Source organism: Sciurus vulgaris (assembly GCF_902686455.1).
Source record: "Sciurus vulgaris genome assembly, chromosome: 3".
Lineage (NCBI taxonomy): Eukaryota > Metazoa > Chordata > Mammalia > Rodentia > Sciuridae > Sciurus > Sciurus vulgaris.
The window spans coordinates 34,017,420-34,039,277 of NC_136463.1; the positions used below are offsets into that span (position 1 = coordinate 34,017,420).

The following is a 21,858-nucleotide window of genomic DNA, read 5'->3' on the forward strand; positions in this document are numbered from 1 at the left end:
GCATGTCTTTTCTCATTTGATCTTCAGAAAACCCCTAACACCAGGCTTTAAAGATGTGGAAATTAAGTCACAGACAGGTCATATAAGTTGCCTAAGGTCCCACAATAAATATGGAGCAAGTTATAAACCTGGTCCTGCCTCAGTCCCTTGAGTCTCCCTTTAGACTGCTGATTAGTAAAGTGTAGGGGGAGGCTTTTATATGGTGGGGAAATTAGACAACACTTTGATTTGGATGGTCCAAATTAATGTCATCTATGAGGGAGAGAGGGACACCAAATGGGATATCCTGGGGACACATTGCCTATGCTGTATTCCAGCTAACAATGCATAACTTCATGAGGGAATGTCAGACAAACAGAAAACGAGGAATGTTCTAGTAAAAAAATAAGGCAGGGGTATTTTAAAAAAAAAAAACTTTAATATTTATTTTTTAGTTGTAGATGAACACAATACCTTTATTTTATTTATTTATTTTTATGTGGTGCTAAGGATCAAACCCAGTGCCTCATACATGCTAGGCAAGAGCTCTATCCTTGAGCCACAACCCCAGCCTAAGGGGTATCTTAAATTTTTCAGATACATAAATGTTCCAGAATTGAGAAGACTAGAGACATGACAACAACACATATACCTGACCCTAGACTAGATCTTATACTAGAGGAGAAAAGAAATGTTGATAAAATTGGAATTTGAATGGTAGATCAAATGAAATAAATTTAAAAATATAAAATTAATAAGTAAAATGTGTAAGAGTATTAACCTAGTTTTAGGAAAAACACAGGAAAGTATTTAGGGGTAAAGACAATATGTATGGAACTCTGAAATGGTCCTGAAAAATTTAGATCTATAGAGCCCACAAGTGATTAAGCAAGGAATAAAATGTCGATTCATTGATTCTGGGTAAAGGGTACATATGTGTTGACTGTAGTATTTTCAATTTTGCAAGTCTTTTTTTAAGTTTGGAAACATTTCCAAATAAAAACATTTTTTCCCCTAATGTTCGCCTTGTGTTTTCTCTGCTTAAGCCCTGCCATGAGCTTTTTCTCTAAGGGAAATCCTAGTGAACAAGAGCATTTAACCACATTTTGAAACTAGTGAAGGTCATCCAATGCTGCCCGCCTGTAATCCCAGCAATTTGGGAACCTGAAGCAGGAGGCTGGGATGTAGCTCAGTGACAAAGTGGCCCTGGGTTCAATTCCGAGCTTAAAAAAAATGAAAAGGTAGTAGACATAGGTGAATAAGAAAAAGCATTCCTAACACGTGGAACAGTGTGATCAAAGGCAAGAAAAGGTGACGTAAGTATAGATGGTAGAAAGGACTGGTGTTGACAAAAAAAGGGTCAACCCACCAAACCACCGACCTCCCAGGATAAGCCGCGGCTTGCCTGGGTATGCAGAACGCAGCCCTCCACAGCTTCGCATAGGCCTCTTCCAGATCTCTTGCACATGTGTGATTTGGAGGTAGGATACAATAAACTGAGATTCAGTCATCCTTGAGGGAACCAGCTTTGTATTTGAGGGCACATCATCTGCGAAAACAATGGAACTGAATTTTATCTTTTTACATAGGATGAGTACAACTATTGTCAGAGTGCAGCAATCGAAGCCTCGGTAGATACCGTAGTAATGCCGTGAATGAGCAGCCTGACCGACACCCGGCCAATCAGAACCCAGGAGATATCAACCAATCCCAACTCGGCGATGCTCCAGTCGGGGCGGGGCCACGGGGCCAACACGCCCAAGAGTTGTTTGTCCGCCTGTCTCCCAGGCTTCCCGCCCCCCAAGCCCTGGCTCCAGCTCCTAGGGAGAAGGAGGCGGAGAGGACGCCCAGAAGCTGGCAAAGTAGGTTAAACCAAAAAGTGGAGGACAGCGAATGCTAGGCCTGGGCTGATCCTGGGCTATGGCAACACCCACATTTGTCTTGCGCTCTGTGGGACTCCTCTCTCAGACCCTGAATCCAGGACGCCCTGTGAGAGGAGATGCAGCTGTGAGGACAGCCTCTGGAGCGAGCTGGGCTCGAAGGATGTCTGGCCTCTTCTCCAACCAACCTGGGTAGGTGGTGGTGCCCTCCCCTTTCTTCTTGGAAGGGAAAGAGGAGGCTTGCAGCTAGTTATTCAGAAGAACTAACTCCCTGATTTTCAGGAGGATAAAAATTACGGAGGGCAGCTGTACAGGAACCTTAATATGGGGAAGTGAAGTGAGATGGAACAATTCTCCAAGCAGGATGCACCCCAGATAGGCACATATCTTCAAGCCTGGAAGTTCTTCCCTGGGTCTAATCAGAAAACCTCCCTGTCACATCTAGAGCCAACCTTCAACTATCTGCTTCTCAGACGTTTCCCATAGAATTTTCTCATTTCTGTAATGAAGCTTTTGTTTCCATACCAGGTGACAAAATCCCAAATCTCCAGTCTGAGGTGAGGAAGCCATGCAGGATGAATTCAGCTCATTTGCAGGTCTTTCAAGGGATGCTTTTGAGCGAACCAATGTTGCCATGACTGAGATAGGAAACAGGAAGACCAGGTGAAGAGGGGATGCATTAGATTTGAGAGTTCATATTCTATACCAGGCTCTGTGCTAGAAATTTTACATGAGTTAGATCAAAACTGTACTAGATTGTAGTTATTACTGTCCTTATTTTACAGCTGAGGAAAGAGACCAGAAAGGTTATATACTATGCCAAGGTCACACAGCTCCAAGTGGGCCTGTCAGATTCCAAGCCTCTGCTCTTGATTGCAACCCTTTATTGTGATTCCGCCACCCCTTCATTCCATCCCTTACGCTAAATCACCCTCTGCTCTGGATCTTCTGGAGGGTCTCCTCATTTACTTTGCCAATTGCTCCTGTTTCTGGCCTTGGTGTTTGACTCCTTGTTGCATTTCAGATCTCCTAGACATTGGGACTCATCCACGAAGGGCAAAATCAGCAAAAATCACAGCCTGCTGTGCCTCCACTAATTTGGAATGGGAGAGTTAAGATTGGCACAATTTTTGGAACCTACAGTCCAATGTAGGGCCTGTCTTCATTTCTTGAGGTACTGGACTACACCCACCTTTATTTTAATATCTTCCAACCTCCTATTATACAAGGTGGAACAAGCTAATGCCTTAAGTTTCAGAGGGAGTGACATTTAAATGGCTTTTCTAGATGTCAAGGGATTCACAGTGGAGACAGTAGGTTGGAGGGTTGATTGTGGGGAAGGTATCCTAGGCCCATGGGACAGTATAAGCTGTTGTTTTGCCTCTTTTCTCCTTCTGTTCCCAAAGACCCCACCCCATTCTTCTCCCTTCGAGATCCCTGATGACAAAGCCTCTGGGGTGGACAGAACTCCCTTGTGTGGGAGAAGGCTCCCCTGGAACCAGGGCCTGCGCTCTTGGGATGAAACTGAGTTTCCAGAAAGGAATGGGTCCATCACCTCCTCCAGCAGGAAGCACCTTACTGGTTCCCAACTCCTGAATTCCCTCCTCATTACTTGAATCTTGCTTGCTTCTTCAGCTCCTCGTTTTATCTTTTATCCAGCCAAGGAAAGCACATCTTCTTTTCTGCCTATTGACAGTAGCTGAAATTATCACAGCTGGCTGGGACTAGCAGCCTGACTTGAGTCCTCTGAATAATCAGGTCCAGCTCAGGGGTGGTGCATGGGGAAAGGAGAGAGGTGGGGGAGGGGTGATGTCACAGGTAGCCCAAGGACATTGTCTTCAAAATCCCTCTCTCTCCTCTTCCTTAGACTCTTTGTAATGTCCAAGACTTCCTTGTTCCCTTTCCCCACGTATACAAGACTGATTTCCCTCTGGCTCTTTTCCCACCACCAACAAAGGTAGGAATTTCTTGGTTCTGGAGCAAGGGCCTTTGGGATCCAAGTGAGAACTTTAGATCTGGTTGACTCTAGTAACCCTGAGCAGAAAAGGCTCTGGGGGCCCTAACTGCCTCTAAGATGTACAAAAGCCTAGCTTCCCAACCTGGTCTCTTGAGGTTGGCTCTGTTCTCCATGAGCATTCTCTAGAACTGGCAAATCTGCCCCAGTCTTGGACCTGAGCACTGACTGCCAGCATGAACTGCAGGACCCGTTTCTGAAAGGGTATATCCCTTCTATTCCCCTTCATCTTTTCGTCTTTTCAAAAGTCCCCAGCTGTCATGCCAAAGAAATAGCTTCCTGACAGAATAGAATGTTTTCCTCAAATGTCCATCTTTGACCTGGGTTGACACAGCCAAAATGCAGGTGGATCCCACTTTGAGGAAACTTGGTAAACAAGAATTTACAAAACACCCCACATTATTCTACCTGCATGGCTAAGTTACATACACTAGAAAGGATTCAGTCCAAAATGAGTAGTGGTTTTAAGCTCTTATTTTATATACTTTTCCAAGGGATATTTAGGGTTTGGGAGGTGGGACGTTAATTTAACATAGTGACGAAAAAAATATCTGAAATTATGGTGCAAGTTGGTGATGATACAGGATCTGAAGTATGTGACTTCATTCCTTTACCATGGGAGGACAGTTTTCATAAAGTGCTATATATGAATTCTCATGGTCCAAGTGCTTGTCTTTGGAAGAGGAAGACTTAACTAGCCAACCCCTAGTGGGTAAGTTCAGGGAGAAGGCTTGCTCACACAAAGATCTGAGGTAAAGCCCTTGGCCCTCCATCCCTTTCTTGGGAACAAAATGGGCCTTACATTGCCCAAAGGTGGCCACCAAGAGAAGCTAGAGTCTGGACTACTACACAAACTCAGTTAGCATTCAGTCCTGGATCATTGTACACTGACCAGCCTGCCCCATGGGTTTAGTGGGAGATGATTCAGTTACCTGCCAGGGGTAGGCCAGCAGTGAAGAGATGTATAGATCCATATGGGAACAAATGATAATTCTTTTAGACTACAAGACTCTTTAAAGAGGAAGTGCAGAGGATGGTAGTAGATTAAGGACTAGTTGTATTAAGGCAGGAGAGAAAATTGATTTCTAATCCACAAACAGATTGGACTTTCTGTCCAGTGATTCTTGAGGATACTGAAATGAAACTTCCACTATCCTTTCTACATTCCAAACCAGGTCTCTTCAGAGAGAACCAAACTACGGGGCCCCCTGAGAAGAGCAGACACCTGGACACCTGGGACTGGAAAGTTTTAACTGCAATTCAGTGAAATAAACTTCTTATTCCCAAGAGAACACGACAAAGAACACTTTCCCTCCAGCTATATTCAGTGAGTCAATAGAGACTAAAGCAATTATCAAGGTAAGTTTGGAACGCCTCAATTCTATATAAAACATGTAGGTATGCAAAACTTTTTCAATAAATGAAGTGTCAAATCCATCTTGATTTGCTATCTAGTGATATCGTCATTTGTTTACGTCACACCTCCCTTGACAGCCTCTTTGGCAGCAGCAACCATGCCTTAATCACTTTTACAAGTCCTTAAGTGCCCATCATCGTCCAGCACATTGTTGGTCTTCAGTGGAGATGCTTGGTATGGGTATTTCCCCTCTGCAGTCACTTTAGTGCCTTTTCACCCTTTGTCTTCTGGGGTATGGAGATACCAACCAGCCCACATGATCCCTCCCTCCCTTTCAGTCCAATATTGAGAAGTATACACCTGGAGAAGTAGTGCTTCAAAGATTTCTCTATCATTGCAAATTGATGAAGCTTCTGAGGTATTAAGCAATCCATCATAACATTTGTGACTGGTTAACTTTAATTTGTCAAAATAAATCTGCAATATTTTGCATGTTAGTAATACAGTGCTGGTATTGACAGGTAAAATCATCATCTGCTTACATAGAAACCTTCATTTAGGAGCACACCTTAGGAGGGAAATGGATACACAATACAAGGCAAATGCAGGCCAAGCAGTGAGCCTGAGAGCATAACAGGTTGGATGTCAGATTTGAGGATTATCTAATACAACCATTTAGCTGCCAATCTGATAAAGGGGAAGCTCTCAACCAGGTTATAACCAGAAGGGAAAAACATACTCTGCCTTTCTGAAGAGCGGTGGCCGTCGTACCTTCAACACCTGGCTGAATCAGTTCATCAGCATCGCAACTCAATTCCAGTTCCAAGACACAGGAGGGTTTCACCATATAACCTGTTTGGCCCCTTTGCAGTGGCCAGCCCTCACCCCAATCCTGCCATCAACTTGCTCCCTCCCAAAAGAAGACACGACGTGGTTTTATTATTGCAGACAAGCTTCTTAAGTGAATAAAGAATGCATACAAAATAGCATTTTAACTGAAGTCATACAATGAAGTCTCACTCCTGTTTATTATACAATGAATTGATAAAACAATAATTTCTAGTATATATCTTTTTTTTTTTTTTTTTTTTTTTAAAAGAACTAATTCTTTCAGGAGACTGACAACCACACTCTGGCCTGGGGGTAGGGTCCATCACATCTGCCCCCATTGAGAATTGCTCCTTGGGCCACTACGGAGGAAGCCTGGGCTGTCTAAATCATGGAGGATTATGACTGCTAGTCCACCAGAAAGAAATGACTGGTCCCAGCAGCAGAGCCAGAACCCAGTCTTGGGTATGTATGCCAGAAAATGTGGGCTTCCTCCAAATGTGGTCCCTGCCCTCCCAATCCAGGCCTCAGCAGGGCCAATCCTGGGCCTTCCCTACATGAGTCCTTCCAGTAGTCCACACATAATGCTCTACATATTAAAAACAAACCATTTTTGTACTGTGGATAAGAACAATTGTAACAAAGTCATAGCTACATATTTTTCTCTACATTTTGTTTATTGAGACAAACTAATTAAAAGGCACAAACATAGGGCATGTTTACATGGACATTATAACAAACATATACATTAAAAGTGTAGGAATGTGTTGCCTTCCTGCTAAACAGAAAGTTTCTAAGCTCTTATATATACAAAAGTTGTACAATTTAATGTCCTAAAGTACAAAAGATCATTTATAAAATTATTTTACACTAGGTACTATTTATTTATTTTTTTACTATGTAGTTCAACCCCCTAGAACTGTTTTGTATAATGACACACAGATACCTATCCCTGATATAGGAAGTCTGCCTCAGATGCAAGGTATTTTTATGCTTGAACTGACACAGTGGGGTATAAACGGAAGTCATCCAGTTTGATAGTCAGTCCTGCAAACATTCTGCAGGATTAACACAACTAATTTCCATTTGTCTTAACTGCAAGATTAAAAATGGAAAAAAACAATCATTGCAACTAAAAAAAAAAAATCACAGCATCTTGGTTTTAGTTAACTCTTTTTTAAACACAATGCTTTACAAACATTAATGTGTGGCATGATGGTGTAAAGAGTATCTGTTTCCCTAGCTTTTGGTTTCTACCTTATGTACAGAGATAAAATATCCTGCTAAAAAATAAAAAGCACATGTCTCAACGTGCACAATCATTGCTGGGTTTCTACAGAGAGTACAGACCGCTGTCTCCCTGAAAACACCAAAAAGCTGATACAAGTGTTTTATCAAAGAAAAAAAAAAGTGATGTCCGTATTTACAAAGTTGAACAAATCTGCACAATACTTGATTAAACGGAAGGAGGAAAAAAAAAAGATATACTCTGCTTGTTCTGAAGGGGCATACTACCTAGTTAGTGGTTAGAATAAAAACTGTATACAATTTAATATAAGACATAAACTCTAGTGAGCATCTAACACATCTGTCCCTGTTGTAACATCAACAGGCTCTGATTGGGAGAGAGAGGGGCATATTACATCCCAGTGCCTCCAGCGTCTTCCAATTTAAAGCAATATATTTAAACTGTTCCAAAGTACTCCTTGGCTCCTGAACAGGAGTCCCACTGGCCTGTTTGTTAGGACCCCTGGGTCCATACACTTGACTTCTCCTGTCAATTGTGGCCTTTCTTACCAAAACACAATTTGTATATATTTTTTAAAATTTTTTTAAAAAGTCAACTACAATGCTATATTCCATCAGGATTAATATGCTGAGCAATATTTACATCTCCAAATATCAGGTCACAATCCCTATTATATGTTGAAGTTAGAATGATAAATTATCATATGCTTTGCATATCAGAGCTGGTATCACCTTTCCCATAGGGAATGCTGCCTGAAATTAACATATTCCCAAAGGTAAAATGCATATTCTCTGAAATGCATTTTATTATGATAATGCATGTATTTACTCATAAAAACAATAAACAGACAATTCTACACTAGCTCTCAATCTGTGGATTTAGAATTTCAGGTTAAAATCAGCCATCCACCTTGTATAGGGAGAAGTTTCTGCTAGTGTTTAGAACAAAATGATTTCTTGGGATTAGAAACAGTAATGCTGTTTTTTTATTTTGTTTTTTTAAATTTTGATGGTTTTTTTTTTTTATGATTGGTTTTGATTCTGGCATTTTATCTTGCCAAATACTATTCTGTTTAAGCAATTATGTCAGCTAAAAGGAATTTTTGATTAAACTAAAGTGGTCCAGTGATAAGTTACATATACACCCTACTTTGAACCATCCCAGCCAAATTGGAGGAAAATGCTACTACACTCTTATTAACTAATGTAATAATATTTCCCAATTTCATGGTTTGCTTTTTGCTTTAATCAACTAAGAGTAAGTTGCTGGTAAATATTTACTTTAACCCATATTTTGATATTATAATACTGTTTACCAAGGCGGTGAAGTAGGCAAAGCTTGGGGCAAGAAAGGCATGCTTTCTACAGGCCTCATTGCTATATTGAGAGGGGCAGCTAATGTCATAGGTGTGGGCAGGTTCATTGGAGATGTGATCGTGACAGGGTGTGCTATATTCACTGGGGCAGTGACAGGGGTGGGGAGGTTTACAGGGGTAGTGAGTGTTAAAGGAGAGGTCATGGATAATGGACTTGTTATAGTTACAGGGTGCCCTATGTTCATTGGGCTGGTTATGTTAACTGCACTTGAAACATTTACTGGACTTCTCATGCTCATTGCAGCTGCCACTGTGACTGGGTTTGACATAGTCCCAGATGACACAGAGGATGTTATATTGAATGGAGTAGTAAGAGTCACAGGTGTCGTAGCAGCCGTGGAGGTTTGGCACAGGTTAGCAGCTTCTAAAATGAGAAGACAAAAGGGGCTTTAGACTCTCAAAAAAGTGAACAAAATTCACAGTTTGAATCACTTCTTTTAATTAAAAAGGATGAACATTTAATAAATCAAATTACAGTTTTCTGCCAAGGCTCAACAGGAAGAGAGATTCCCTCTGAGTAAAAGCTCGGGAGCTAGAGATTCCAGTATACAAATCTCTTCTCTGATGCTGTACCTCCTGTAAAGACTTAGGTAACTTGTTTAGCTTTGGGTTTTTCAAGTTCAGATTTACTTACCTACCTCACAGTGACGTTGGGAGAATCACTTAAAATCTGTAAGGCATTCTGGGGAGTGGGGGACAAAGATACCAAGTACAGCTAAGTGTTCGCCATTTCATGTAGTTCTACCATTTCATGTAGTTCTGAGTTTTAAAAACTTTCCTGGGTTGAGTCAACCACCAGCAGACCAGGTGAAAAGAGATTATTTACACAGAGCTGGTAATAGTTACACAATAACAGATAATCCAAAAAATCTTCTCATAAGGCACACTGTAACTAGCAGAGAAAGGTGTGTGTACTTGATGGTATGTTAAAGCCTTCTCAGGAGTAAAGCTACATTCTGTTAAGTTTTAAAAATATATAATTGAGGAATGATAAGCAAGCTATTTTAGTATCATCTGTTTATCTGAGTCACAGAAAAAATTTTCTAGTTAAATAATCTTGTAGTTTCTGATGTTTCTTAATTGTATTAAAATTAAAAAAAAAACTACTCAATAGGTTTGTGTTCTCCTCACTCACACTTCCTCTTCTTTATCTGATGTTGACAAAAATCACATACTTTATGCCCAGTTATCTTAATTGCACATATAACACACACCATCAAGCATACCAAGAAGGAAAACCAGGCAACCCCACCCCTCGTCCGCCCGGTGGACCCGTAAGCCAAATCACCTCAGGTGCACCCCCTCCAACTCCTCTCCAGCCCTTCCTTGATCAACATAACTTTGGGGTCTCCACACTCCATGCAAGCAATTCCTAAACCTGGCTGAGGATCAGTCATCTATCCAGAGAGCTTTAAAAAAAAAAAAAAGTATCCCCAAGAAGTTCAATAGTGAAATTGAGATAAAACTTGAAAAATCTGTGAAGGTTCATCAGAGATGATCTGATTTTCATTCAGGTTTGGGAACTTATATTATTTTACTTAGGTCTAATAAAAAGACATTGCTGATTCAAATATATATTTTCAGTTCAGGAATCTCCTCTCCCCCCAAAATCAACATTTACTAACATGAATACAGAGGTTTCTAACATCAGTGGTCTTTTCCAGAGACATGCATGGTACAAATGGGAACACAATAGCATTTTGTTTAATGGAGGTCAGAAGATGAGCTAAACAATCAAGTCTTATTGTGCAAAAGCAAACTGAAATACAATACCAAATAGAAGAGTGTAGAGAGAGAGAGAATGGGAGTGAAAGCTAACTCACTTTTGAGGTAATGGTAGCATTACTAAGGATAGCTTCCTCCAAAGCAGGAATTTTCACTTTGTGTGCCATCCCTCACACCTCCAGTGCTTTCATTTTAACAGTATCTCCCCTTCCCCCATCTATGCTGGGATCAAATTCACAGCCCTGCAAATGCTCAACCAGTGACCTAAACCTCCAGCTTCAACACTATCCTTTCACTAAGACTTAAAACACTCATTTCTACTCCTTCTCTAATATCCTGCATAATATCCTTTTGACCCACTGTATAATTATCATAGCACTACATTTTTTTTTGCTCCCCACTGCCAGTTCCTATCTTCCTCCTCATTTGCCACCCCCTTTCCTAGTACAAAACATTTTCTCAAAATAATGACAAATCTTCATTTAGAAGATAGGAACAAGATGCACTCCTTCAATGACAGTAGATGAATGAAGAAGGATGCTATTCCTTTTATCTTTATTCAAGTACAGTATGTTTAGAAGGAATCTGATGAAGGGAACAGTTAAAATATATGAAAGTAAAATGTGGGAAAAAAAAAAAAAACTACACCACAAAGGAATTACATACAGACAAACCTATATGTAGAAGATTCCTTAGATCTTAAAGCACTAAGACATGGCAGGGGTGGAGGAGGAAAAAAGAAATTTAGGAATGGCCTACAGCTCATAGTGGGATGACAAAATGATTTATTTGAAATGACTATACAATAGTCCAGAAGTCAAAGCTGTAACTATTAAATTGAAAACGGATCCTCTGACTGATTTGTTAAGATATACATAGAGAAAAGCGAATCAATCTCAACTTTTTAAATTTACAGCAGTGTCTCTATGGAAATGCAAACAAGTTAAGCTAAGGCTGTCCCCAGTAATAGATGAAAGGAGATTAAGGGTGAGACATGGAGAAAAGACATCAGCATTAAATAGTCTGAATCATGTATCAAAGAATACAAGGGAGAAAGAACAGTAAAGTGCAGAAAATAACATAGTTACAAGAAAATGAACTTCCATACACACAAGGATGTTTCATCCACCTCTAAAAGTGGGAATATTTAGAAAGAAAAAAAAGGAGCCCATAATGCATGGAAGTTGACATCAAAATGAACATTAAAAATAGAACTCTGAGTACAACAAAGGACCAAATCAAAATTAAGAATGTGATAGGAAGTACTAAGACTTTTTATTTTCTAGTAATAAACATTTGTCTGTAAACTCTATTGACAATACGAAGTTATAGCTATTTCTCAGCATGTGTTTCCATAAAGCTAGATTTCTTACCCTGTGATTTCTTGCCTTTGATTACTTAGCATACTAAATTACTTTCTCAAGCCACACTTAGAACACTAGATGCCTCATCTTACCTTTCTTCCTTGCTTTGACAGCTTCTTCCCACAGTCTCAGTGTCTCTACCTGCTTCCCTGGCCAGCTTGTCACATGTTGTTGTTGCTGTTGCTGCTGCTGCTGCTGTTGCTGCTGCTGCTTCTGATTGCTGGTCTCCTCACTCATGCATGCTATTCCAAAGACAAACCCCAAACATTGTATTTACCTTGAAAAAACGTGACCATTTTTCTAAAATTTAAAGTACTTTGACTCCTTATGCCTCTGTGACCTCTATCATTTAACAGCTCATCTATTTATCTATAGTGCATCTTTTTTTCTGCTTGTTTCTATATTGATCAAAATAAACAAATTGATTAAAAAATCTAGAGAACTAGGAAAAACCTATACAAAGGAGAAAAGAATTCTTTGCTATTTAAGAAGCAAGTGTCTTGGGGCTAGGGATGTAGCTCAGTGGAAGAGTGCTTACATCACAAGCATGAGGTCCCTGGGTTCAATCCCCAATACCTCAAAAAACAAAGGAAGCAAGCAAAATATAGTATGGTAAATAAAGTAACTGTCATTTAAGAAAAGGCAAGTGTCTTAAAAATGGAGGTTGGGTAATATTAGCATAGACTCACCAACATTTGTTCATTAAAATATCCAATATATTTGCTTACTTGACATACACTAAAAGTAAATTTTTGTAAAGTACAAGATGCTAGATAATAAATGCAATGTACTTACAAATAAGCAAAGATGGATGAGATTTAAAACACAAGCTTTCTTTCCCATTCACTTTGGTTACCTATTTTTGTTGTTGAGAATTTGCTATTTCTGTTGCATAAAATACATATACAATAAAATGAAAAATTAGGAAAATACTTTCTTCTAGTGATTAGGGCAACATTTTTAAAAGTCTGGGTAAATACAAGTATTAAATTTTATCCATATGTTTCTGGAATATTCTATCTTCAATTCTGCAGTTAACATGAGCAAAGCATTTAAACCTTCAAATGGATATGTATTTCCATTTCTCTACAAATTTGGATTTGAAAAGCAAACTTAACATAGTTTTCATCTTTAAGGTTATCATTAAGGACATTTTATTAATATGATCTGGAATTAGGAGATGCTGATACTCGAAAATCTTAATGATAAATAAAAACAAAATTGCCTAGCATACAACACAGCTGCCCAGTGTGGTTTCTCCTGCCTCAATTCTAAAAACTAGAGCTTTTTATTCAAACTCCATAGAAAAAAGGACACACTGAAAAAGTGTTGTGGAGAATTTTGCTCTTCTGGTATGGTTGTTATGTGGACAAGCATGGGGAGCTCATCAATGCTGTTTGCATATATGCATGTAAGGCACAGTTCCCACACTAACATACTCTCTCCAAAGATGCGTGCTTGCACGTTCTAGTGATAGGAGGAAACATGTAAGATGAACATTAATACAGCCCTGAGAACACATGAAAATACCTTTGATATATTTTTTAAAAATCTAGATTTCATCACTCTGAAATGCAAAGGTCTGAAGCAACACCTACTTTTACTGATGCCCTGTTTACATGTATTACAGTTGATACTTTGGCTCTGTCCATGCGTCTTTAAGTGGCTGGTGATGTATGCTGCACTCAGGAGCTTCCCACAGATGTTACATGATACCTTGCCTTCATGGCGCACCATGTGTGTCCGTAGTCTGTCTTTGGTGGCAAAGGCAGCAGTGCATGTCTGCATGAGGGAGGAAAACTTTTTTTAAATATAGACTATCCTGTTCTACTCATTTTAAAGTATGTTATATTCTATGCATTACTCTACCCATGTCAGCAAGCTGACTGAATTAGTTGAATTTTAATTGCACGTGTTACTCAGAATCATAATCATACTAAAACACCTGATGAATTTTAGAGTCTTCCATTTTGGGGGAAGAAAATATATATCAATACAGAGTAGTGAAAGGATGTGAGAACCAGAGTCAGTTAAACCTGGATTTAAACTGAGCTTCACCATTCACTAACCACTGTAATGTTGAACAATTAGTTAACCTATCTGAATGTTTCTTCATCTGTAGATGGGAATAATAATACCTATTACAAAAATTATTAGAGGATTAAAAGCCTGGCACACATAGCAAGTACTCAATGACACAAGCTTCCTTCCTCCAACCAGATTTTTCTTAGAATTCAAATCATTTACTTTAAAAATCAATCATTAACAAACATAACTGAAAGGAGCACTATAGGATTTCTAACAACAAACTAGGATTTGTTTGGATTAGTGATGCTTAAAATAGTCATTTAATTTAACAAAGTTCTTAACCTTTTCATTATCATAACATATCAAATAAAATCGTTAACCTTGCCAGGTGCAGTGGTGCACACCTATAATCCCCGTGGTTAAGGAGGCTGAGACAGGAGGATCCCAAGTTCAAAGCCAGCCTTAGCAAAATCGAGACACTAAGCAACTCAGTAAGACCCTGTCTTTAAATAAAATACAAAATAGGGCTGGGGATGTGGCTCAGGGGTTGAGTGTTCCTGAGTTCAATCCCCGGTACCTGCCCCCCAAAAAAAAGAGAAAAGAAGAGAAAAAGAAAAAAATCGTTAACCTGAATAGATTTTCAACCAACTAGAAAATGTTCTAATTTGATAACAGAAGATAAAAATCTAGTCAATAATAACACTTGGAAGAAAAGTTCTTATTTTCTCCTATTACAGTTAAAACACCCTTAACCATCAGTCCAGAAATCAATTTAAAACCTTTTTCAAAATTCATTTTAATTATATAACAACTTTTATAAAACTACAATTTTTACCAAAAATGCTGTTGCACAAGGAAAGGGAAATATAATTTAACAAAAACAACACTTACATTTTTCAATGATCTTGTCTTATAGAAACAGAAGCTGTCATTTATAGTTTATAAAACCAGAATTCAAATGGACCACATTTACTCAAGTCAGTGATTTTACACCTATTCAAGAATGGTGAGATTTGACTGGCTCAGACTTTCTGGATAATGTGCATTAAGTGCTACACTAAGGATAAGTCATTTTAACTCTTACTTGGCATTTGAAGGGTCTTTCTGTTGAATGGACATGTTTTACGTGACAGCTTAAGTGGTCAGGCCTGTGAAAAAGAGAGTTTCAATAGAAGATGTAATGGAACACACACAGAGAAATGTTACTTATGTGATGCTTAAGTGCTTGGCAGATTAGGGGGGAGCATTTTAAAGAAAGTAGCAGAATTACCAACTCCACCTCCCCCCAATGCAAGCCTCCTTACCTCTCTTAACCACAAACAAAAAAGTGCTTACCTGTTCATTTTCTCTTAGCCAACATCAAATCATATTAGGTCTTGATTCTTTACAATCACAAAATACCCAAAGTTTTAGTCCTAACACTTACCAGGAATAGCTATTACTATATTAACTCTAAAAGTTTTTAAAAATGCCATTAGTAAAATGTTAGTGCCCACAGAAAAATGGGAAAACATTTTAAAAGTTTTATTAAGAGTATCCAAGGTCATCCCAACTTCCAGGAAATAAGTTTCCTTGATTTGCACAGTAAACCTCATGTCTAGTCTCTCAGCTAAATTGGAAACTAGTGCTTTTGTAGTGATAAGAAGTACCCACATGCTAAATGAAGACCTGAATCTAAGGGACTTCTTAAACAAAGTAACAGACTAATCACTATGACACCACTTGTCAACCACACCAAACTGGAATTAGACCTGGAGGTGTAATATTTATCTATCATCAATCTCCACTAATAACACAGGCCTGCCCACATCTATTCTCACATATATCTTCTAGGTCACACAGAGACAAAACTGAAGTTCACGGATAACCATAATGAAAACAAAACAAAAAAAAAAAAAAAGCAAAGCAAAACGCAGTACCTCGAGAAGCCTTTCCCACAAACACTGCAAGTATAAGGTTTGGTGATGCCTCCTTCATGAGACCTCACATGGTAAGTCATCCGGTCCTTCCTCTTGAAGCGCTGATTACAAATAGGACACTCGAAGGGCTTTTCGTCCGAATGGGAGAGCTTGTGCCGATTGAGGTGGTACACATCTCGAAAGGCCTTTCCACACATCTCACAAGCATGGTTCTTCTTGACAGGCTTACTGGGTTTCTTGACAGACTGGGTCACAGGCATAGCTGTGGTGCTGGCACTGCTACTGGGGTTGGTGCCCGAGGAAGATGTAGTGACTGTAGACAAGATGCCTGCAATGGTGGAGACCAACGAAGTTCGGCTGCTGTCCCCTGCGATGGTGGAGATAAGGGGAACCACCGTGGTGGGGGTTTTCTTTGAGCGGGACACCAACTTGATCCCTGTGTGGCAGGACTGGTGGCGCCTCAGGTGATAGCTGTCCCTGAAAGCTTTACTGCAGTAAGTGCATACAAATGAAGTTTTGGGTTTTTCTTTTTTAATCCCAATGGCATCCTTTAATGTTTCTGGTGCAGCCTGAGGTTTCTGAGTTATTGGTATTGGAAGCAATGGTTTCTGATCAGGGGGCTCCACAGCAGAGCTCAGGAGGGGCAGCAAGCTGTTCTGTGCTGCCTGCTGTTGGTGATGGGAGGCTTCATGGGCCTAAAACCAAACATTTACACTTAAGAAACTCAGCCTCTCACAATGACCTTCAAAATTCAACATGTTCCAGACAATAGAGACCAGAAGAAACAGTGGAAGAGCCTGTGAGTGATTCTCTGCAGCAGAGATCCAGCAATCACCTAGTTATTCTCAGAGCTCCAAATACAAAGCATTGAAAAATCACTGTGCAGACACAAAACTTTTGCAACTAAGTTGCTGACAGTGATCTTGCTTTCAAATAGCTGACTGAACTACAAACTACCCTGAATCATAAGGGGCACAGCAGCTGATGAAATCAGTTTGCATTGGTCTGTTAGCGCTGAAACCAAGTTTAAATAACTTGTCAAAAAAAATTACACCCCAGACTTAAGTATTTAAGAGTACCTTCCTGCAACAACACACAAATGCACACTCACACACAATGACATAATCATCTACTTGCCTATTACCCAGAAAAGGAAAAGCACCATGTCCCTCCCTTTCCATCAAAAGAAAACTTAAGTGACTGAGAAAGGAGCTATTGCTATGTGATGAAAGAAACCCAGTTCTCAAAATACATATGCTAGTTGTTAGTTTTAAAGTTTTCACTTTATTAAAAATTTGGTTGAAATGAAATCTGCTATTAATCAACCTGGAAGGCATCTATGAAGGTAGCCCATGGCAAAACACCTGTCACTTGTTTCTCAGGTCATTTAATCTTCCACTAGAGTCTATATCCTCTAGCAACACTAGTTGTTCAAACCCTACCTTAAAAACAGATTAGTTAGAGAAAAACAAATTGTAAACACTTAAGTTCCTTTCACGTCCATCTTCTTCCAGCAGTTGTAGGTTTTGATAAAGTATTAGACATTTGCTGTTACAATGTGCTTCTCCACTCCAAAAGTGGGGGCTGGACCACTGTGTGGAAATTTTCTTTAGCTGCACTGAAATCAAAATTTCATCGTGGATCAAGTTCTTGGTATCTGAAGTTACTCTCTTGGTTTTGATTCTTTCAAATTTCTCCACACCTCCATATAGACACATATTTAGGAAATAATGAACAAAAAAATTCCTGAACTACTTCTTTCTAGTATGTTCTTTACCAACGTTATTTTGAAGCCCTTGAGAATAAGCCCAAGACCCGATGCTTGAGTTTTGTAATCCTAAAAGAACACGGACACTCAGAGGTAAGAGCTGCAAGTATTTTTAGCATACAATGTGCTAGGAAGGGCCCATTCCATCATTTTAGATACTTTAGACAGTTATTTACCCTTCTCACTCTATAATCACTTGATCAGCAAACCTGATTAAAGAAGAAAAAACAAGGAAACACATACACACAGCTCCTCCCCTGATGGATAAGAACATCTACCACACATTGCTCCATGTTTACTTAATGGCAGCACAACGGCTTAGAATGGAATTATTCTTCCCCAAATGATAAGGAGGTGTGGTATCCAGAGTTATCAGTTTCAATTTAACAATTCTGATTTAAATAAACTTTGGTCCGGGAGGCACTCTCAGAAACTGATTACTTATGAGTATCTTCCTAGACTTAATGCTCATATTGAATTACAGTCCACTTTTAATGTGCAGCTCCTATAACTGTTGGGGTCCACCTACTAGGTGGTATTAGTACAGACTATAGTATTTGGATTCTAATACTATTCCTTTTCCACCCTGGCTGTAGGACACCCATGTTTCCATACAGTATACAAATGGTTAATAGTTGAAGACAGCTCAAGATATATAATTTCAAAGGCTAACAGATCAGATGGTAAGGAATGAAAATCTTTAGGACAAAGTTCAAACTTATAACATTTTGAGGCATTTTTCAATTCTAAACCATCAGTACAATGGAGTACTAAAAGTTCTTACTACCATTTTACCAATCCAGATGTCTGTAGCAACATGAAGTATTTTGTACAGCATTGCTGAAGTTCATTCTCACCCAAAGGTCACATCAGGTCCCTGCTTCTTGGGTGAAATGCTGTAGAACCACTACTGAATTATTTTCTGAGGATTCCTAGGATACTCACACTTCTACATTTAGTCTTCATAGAGGGAACTGGGTTTTCCAACTTTCTCTCTCAAGGAGAGACAAGGTAAAGTAACAACCATGGCCTACCTTTAGTTAGGTGGCTTATTTTTAAAATATAACTTCTAGGGAGGTTTTTATTTGACTAGCATCATTGACTCAAAGTTTTAATTTTATTTCCTCTTTCAAATGTAAAGCTTTTTTAGCCCTGCCCAAGCTCCAAGCTTTCCTTTTCTGGGGTTTGCAAAAAACAAAACAGAAATGTTATTTCATCACCCAGGGTGGTAGGATACGGCACCATGAAATCTCCAGTGCCAGAGGGTAAAGGATTCTGTACTGAAACAAATTAGCATCAGTGAGTCATATCTTGAATGTCCTGTTAAGAGAATCATCCATCAAACATCTTAACAGCTATGACTTTTACTTTCCACCAAGTTATCTGGAAAGCAAGCAGGTATTAAATTGCTTTAAAGTATAAATTCAACAGGATGCTACAGGAAACAAACCAGAGACTCTAATTCTCCATTTCCCCAGTGAAAGTTATTTAAAATCAGAACTGGTTTAAGTTTATTCATACTTGTTTTTAGAAAAGACTGAAATATTTTTACCCCTTTAACTATTATCAGCTCTAAATTGTATTCCAACGACTTTCACTGCACAAGTTGCCTAACTCTTAATCAAATAATAGCTTTCACATTTCTCCAAATGGAGAAAATATTTTAAAGCTGAAAAAAATTAATATAAAATCTTATTTAAAAGTTGATCAAGAAATACTTGGCATGTGCTTTATCCAGGGGAAGAATAATAATTTAAGGAGTATTACAAAATATCATTTAACTAAGCTTTTCAAAATTGAGTTATGTATGAGTTATCCCTTTCCATAAAGAACTTTTTTTTTCAATCTCCAGAAAATTTAGTCACAAAGTTTAATAGAGTTTTAATCACGTGAAAATCACTTATTTTAAAATGTCCATCAATCCTTTATTTTAAAATGTCCATCTGAGAACTTTTCTAAAGAAGGCACTGACACCTTTAACAACCTGGATGCCGGCTAGTTAATGGATCCTTTCTTTTCCAATGCATTCTTGAGTTGATTTATCACATTAATATCAAGCTCATCAAAACACAATAAAACAATATTAAATCAAAATAAGAAAAGGGAGAAGCTCCATACTTTTGGGTATTTTTAAATTTTAAGAAGCCCGAATATATTTTGACAATTACTTAAAAATCAAATTGCTCACATTCGAAATGTACGTCTTATAACAATAAACTAGGTTCACACAAAAAGTGATTTTGAATTCTCCATTCCCCATATTAACGCCACTGGGATGGCATCGGAGGCTGGAAGGATAATTTGAAAATTCTGCATCCGTTCCTGGTTAGTTCCGAAAGGTCTCGCGCCAAAGATACGCGTTTGGGATTTCACGAAATATTCAAACAAGGAAAATAACTCATAGAGGCGGGAAGGACGCACTTAAAAGTGACGAGCTTCCTAACCTCCTCCGGTTCTGAAGTTTCTCGGTTGAGCTCATCTCCACTGCCCACTAAATGCTTCGTTTGCAAACCGAAACGAAGCAGAAAAAAAAAGTTTCAGCCTACATCTCCCAAACAGGGTTCCCCACCTAAAGTGGGAGGGTTAGAGGATGGTCAACATATCAGCAACAGTCACTTTTAAGTTTCTTGCAAAAAGCGGAGACCAACACCCCAAGGAGTGACTCATCTAGGGGCTTTGTAAGCGGACTTTGTTTGCGCTCTCCGCTTTCGGTCTCCCCACTTGGCTGGAGGAAACCTTCGAGCGGGCTGCGAGAGAAAAGCGCTCCGGGAAAGGTCGGGCCTCCAGGAGTCCCGGCCCCCGCCGCTCCCCCGCGCCCCCGCCCCCGCCCGGCCCGGCTGGGGGATTCCCCGAGCTGAATGGGACGGCGGGAGGGATGGACAGAGGGAGAGGGTGCCAGCTGCCACGGCTCGGCTGGGGCTTGGGAAAGAAAAAAGAAACCTAGTGAAAAAGTTTGGGGAGGGGAGACGCACGCACAACACCCCCTTCTAAGTGGGTAAACACGAGAGGGGCGGCGGGAAGGGGGAGTGGCGGGGAACCCAGGGATACCCGCTATTCGCGGGATGCAGGAGGAGGTCAGAAAGTCAACACACACGCATACACACAAAAAGAGAGGAAAGGGAGGGAAAGAGAAAGGAGTGCGAGCGAAAGATGGATCAAGTGTGTGGGGGGAGGAGACTCAGAGCAGGACCCGGGGACCCCCTCACCCCACGGTGCGGCCCGGCCCGGCGCGCAGTGACCGAGGGCCCGCGCTATCCAGCGGCCCGGCGCCCTCCTTTCTGTGGCCCGCGGGGTGGTGACAGCCACCGGTCTCCTCCCTTCCCCTTTAGAGCGGGAGGGAAGGGTGTGTGTGTGTGCGTGTGTGCTGGGGGGGGGCCCGGGGTTCACCCCGAGGCCTGTTCTCTCCCCCGCACCCCGTGAGGCCGCCTCCTTTCACCTCAGCAGCCGGGCTCCGCCGGGGCGGGCGGGCGGAAAAACAAAGGGGGATTAAGGCCGGGCCGGAGAGCGGAGCCGGGAGGGAGGGGAGGAGGAGCGCCCGCCCGCCCGCCCGCCAGCCCGGGGCCCGGCCCCCCTGTCCCCCCCGTCCCCCCCGGGGGGGCCCCCAGTACCTGGAACAGGAACGCGGTCCAGTTGGCCTCCATGGCTGCGGTGGCCGACCCCCCTCCTCCCCACTCCCCCCGCTCGGGGAGCCTCCTCAGCCGGAGGAGGCGACAACAAAGCGGCGGCGGCGGCGGCGGCAGCGGCAGCGGCGGCTCCTCAACATGGCAGCGCCGAGCGCGGCCACTTCCGGTAACCTCCGGGACGCACCACCGCGGCGGCGAGCGCGGGCGGGGGGGGAGCCCCGGCCCGGCCGCCGCCGCCCCCAGTTGCCCGGACCCCTTCTGAGCGTTCCCGCTGCCGGCTCACTGCCTCGGAGTTCAGCCAGTGCCCGCCGGCGGTGGGGTCAGGGCCCCCGCGGGGGGACTGGGGTGGGGCCGGGGGCGGGGATGGGGCGCGGCGTCCCCCCCCGCGGGGGTGTGTGGTGCTGCGGTCCGTGGCTCAGGCAGCTGGAGCAGGGGGAGCTCAGGAGAGAAGATGGAGGACGCCAGGGTCTGGCGCTGGCCCGCTGGGCACAGCTGGGCCGTCTCGCGTGACTAGGACATGGTGCCCAGCAGCGTCGCATCCCTGCCAGACCCTCAGCAGAGGGCACGAGCCACAGCGGTCACCTGGCTCTTCAGCCACTCCTGCATAACCCCCACCTACAAATTGGGGGATGCCCCTTCGACTCCAGTCTCTTCCCTGTCATTTTATTCCTGGCCGGCTAAGCCGTCGGCGCTCGCGGTATGATATGCCATCGCCTTCTGAATGGCCTCCCAATTCAAGCAGGGAATCC

At 41.4% G+C, this 21,858-nt stretch overlaps 1 protein-coding gene and 1 long non-coding RNA gene across 5 annotated transcripts; one reads left to right on the forward strand and one right to left on the reverse strand.

The window, feature by feature from the left end:
- Positions 1-1,517: 1,517 nt before the first annotated feature.
- Positions 1,518-7,285, forward strand: LOC306656381. Its single transcript, XR_013762499.1, has 2 exons — positions 1,518-3,816; positions 5,049-7,285. It is a non-coding gene; the product is annotated as an uncharacterized lncRNA (long non-coding RNA).
- A 1,000-nt stretch (positions 7,286-8,285) lies between these two features.
- VEZF1 (vascular endothelial zinc finger 1) lies at positions 8,286-21,438 on the reverse strand. Of its 4 annotated transcripts, none has more exons than XM_079131419.1 (6): positions 21,095-21,438; positions 15,719-16,413; positions 14,884-14,947; positions 13,370-13,571; positions 11,864-12,013; positions 8,286-9,046 (listed from the first exon to the last, which is right to left on the reverse strand). In XM_079131419.1, exons 1-6 carry the CDS (start codon positions 21,125-21,127, stop codon positions 8,619-8,621), a joined length of 1,572 nt encoding a protein of 523 aa, XP_078987545.1. In that variant the 5' UTR covers positions 21,128-21,438; the 3' UTR covers positions 8,286-8,618. The 4 variants fall into 4 exon arrangements, with proteins under 4 accessions (XP_078987545.1, XP_078987546.1, XP_078987543.1 ...); XM_079131420.1 differs by having other exon boundaries at positions 13,370-13,553; positions 21,095-21,437; XM_079131417.1 differs by lacking the exon at positions 21,095-21,438 and adding an exon at positions 19,675-20,283.
- Positions 21,439-21,858: the final 420 nt, after the last annotated feature.

Excerpts from the sequence above, each read along its gene's own strand:
- VEZF1 (XM_079131417.1), bottom strand. The coding sequence starts at position 19,746 with ATGGGGAATGGAGAATTCAAAATCACTTTTTGTGTGAACCTAGTTTAT. Across the intron at positions 16,414-19,674 it reads ATAAGACGTACATTTCGAAT|GCCCATGAAGCCTCCCATCA; the intron begins GTGAGCAATTTG and ends GTTTGGTTTTAG. Across the intron at positions 12,014-13,369 it reads TAAACAGGGCATCAGTAAAA|CATGCATGAGTGAGGAGACC; the intron begins GTAGGTGTTGCT and ends TCTTTGGAATAG.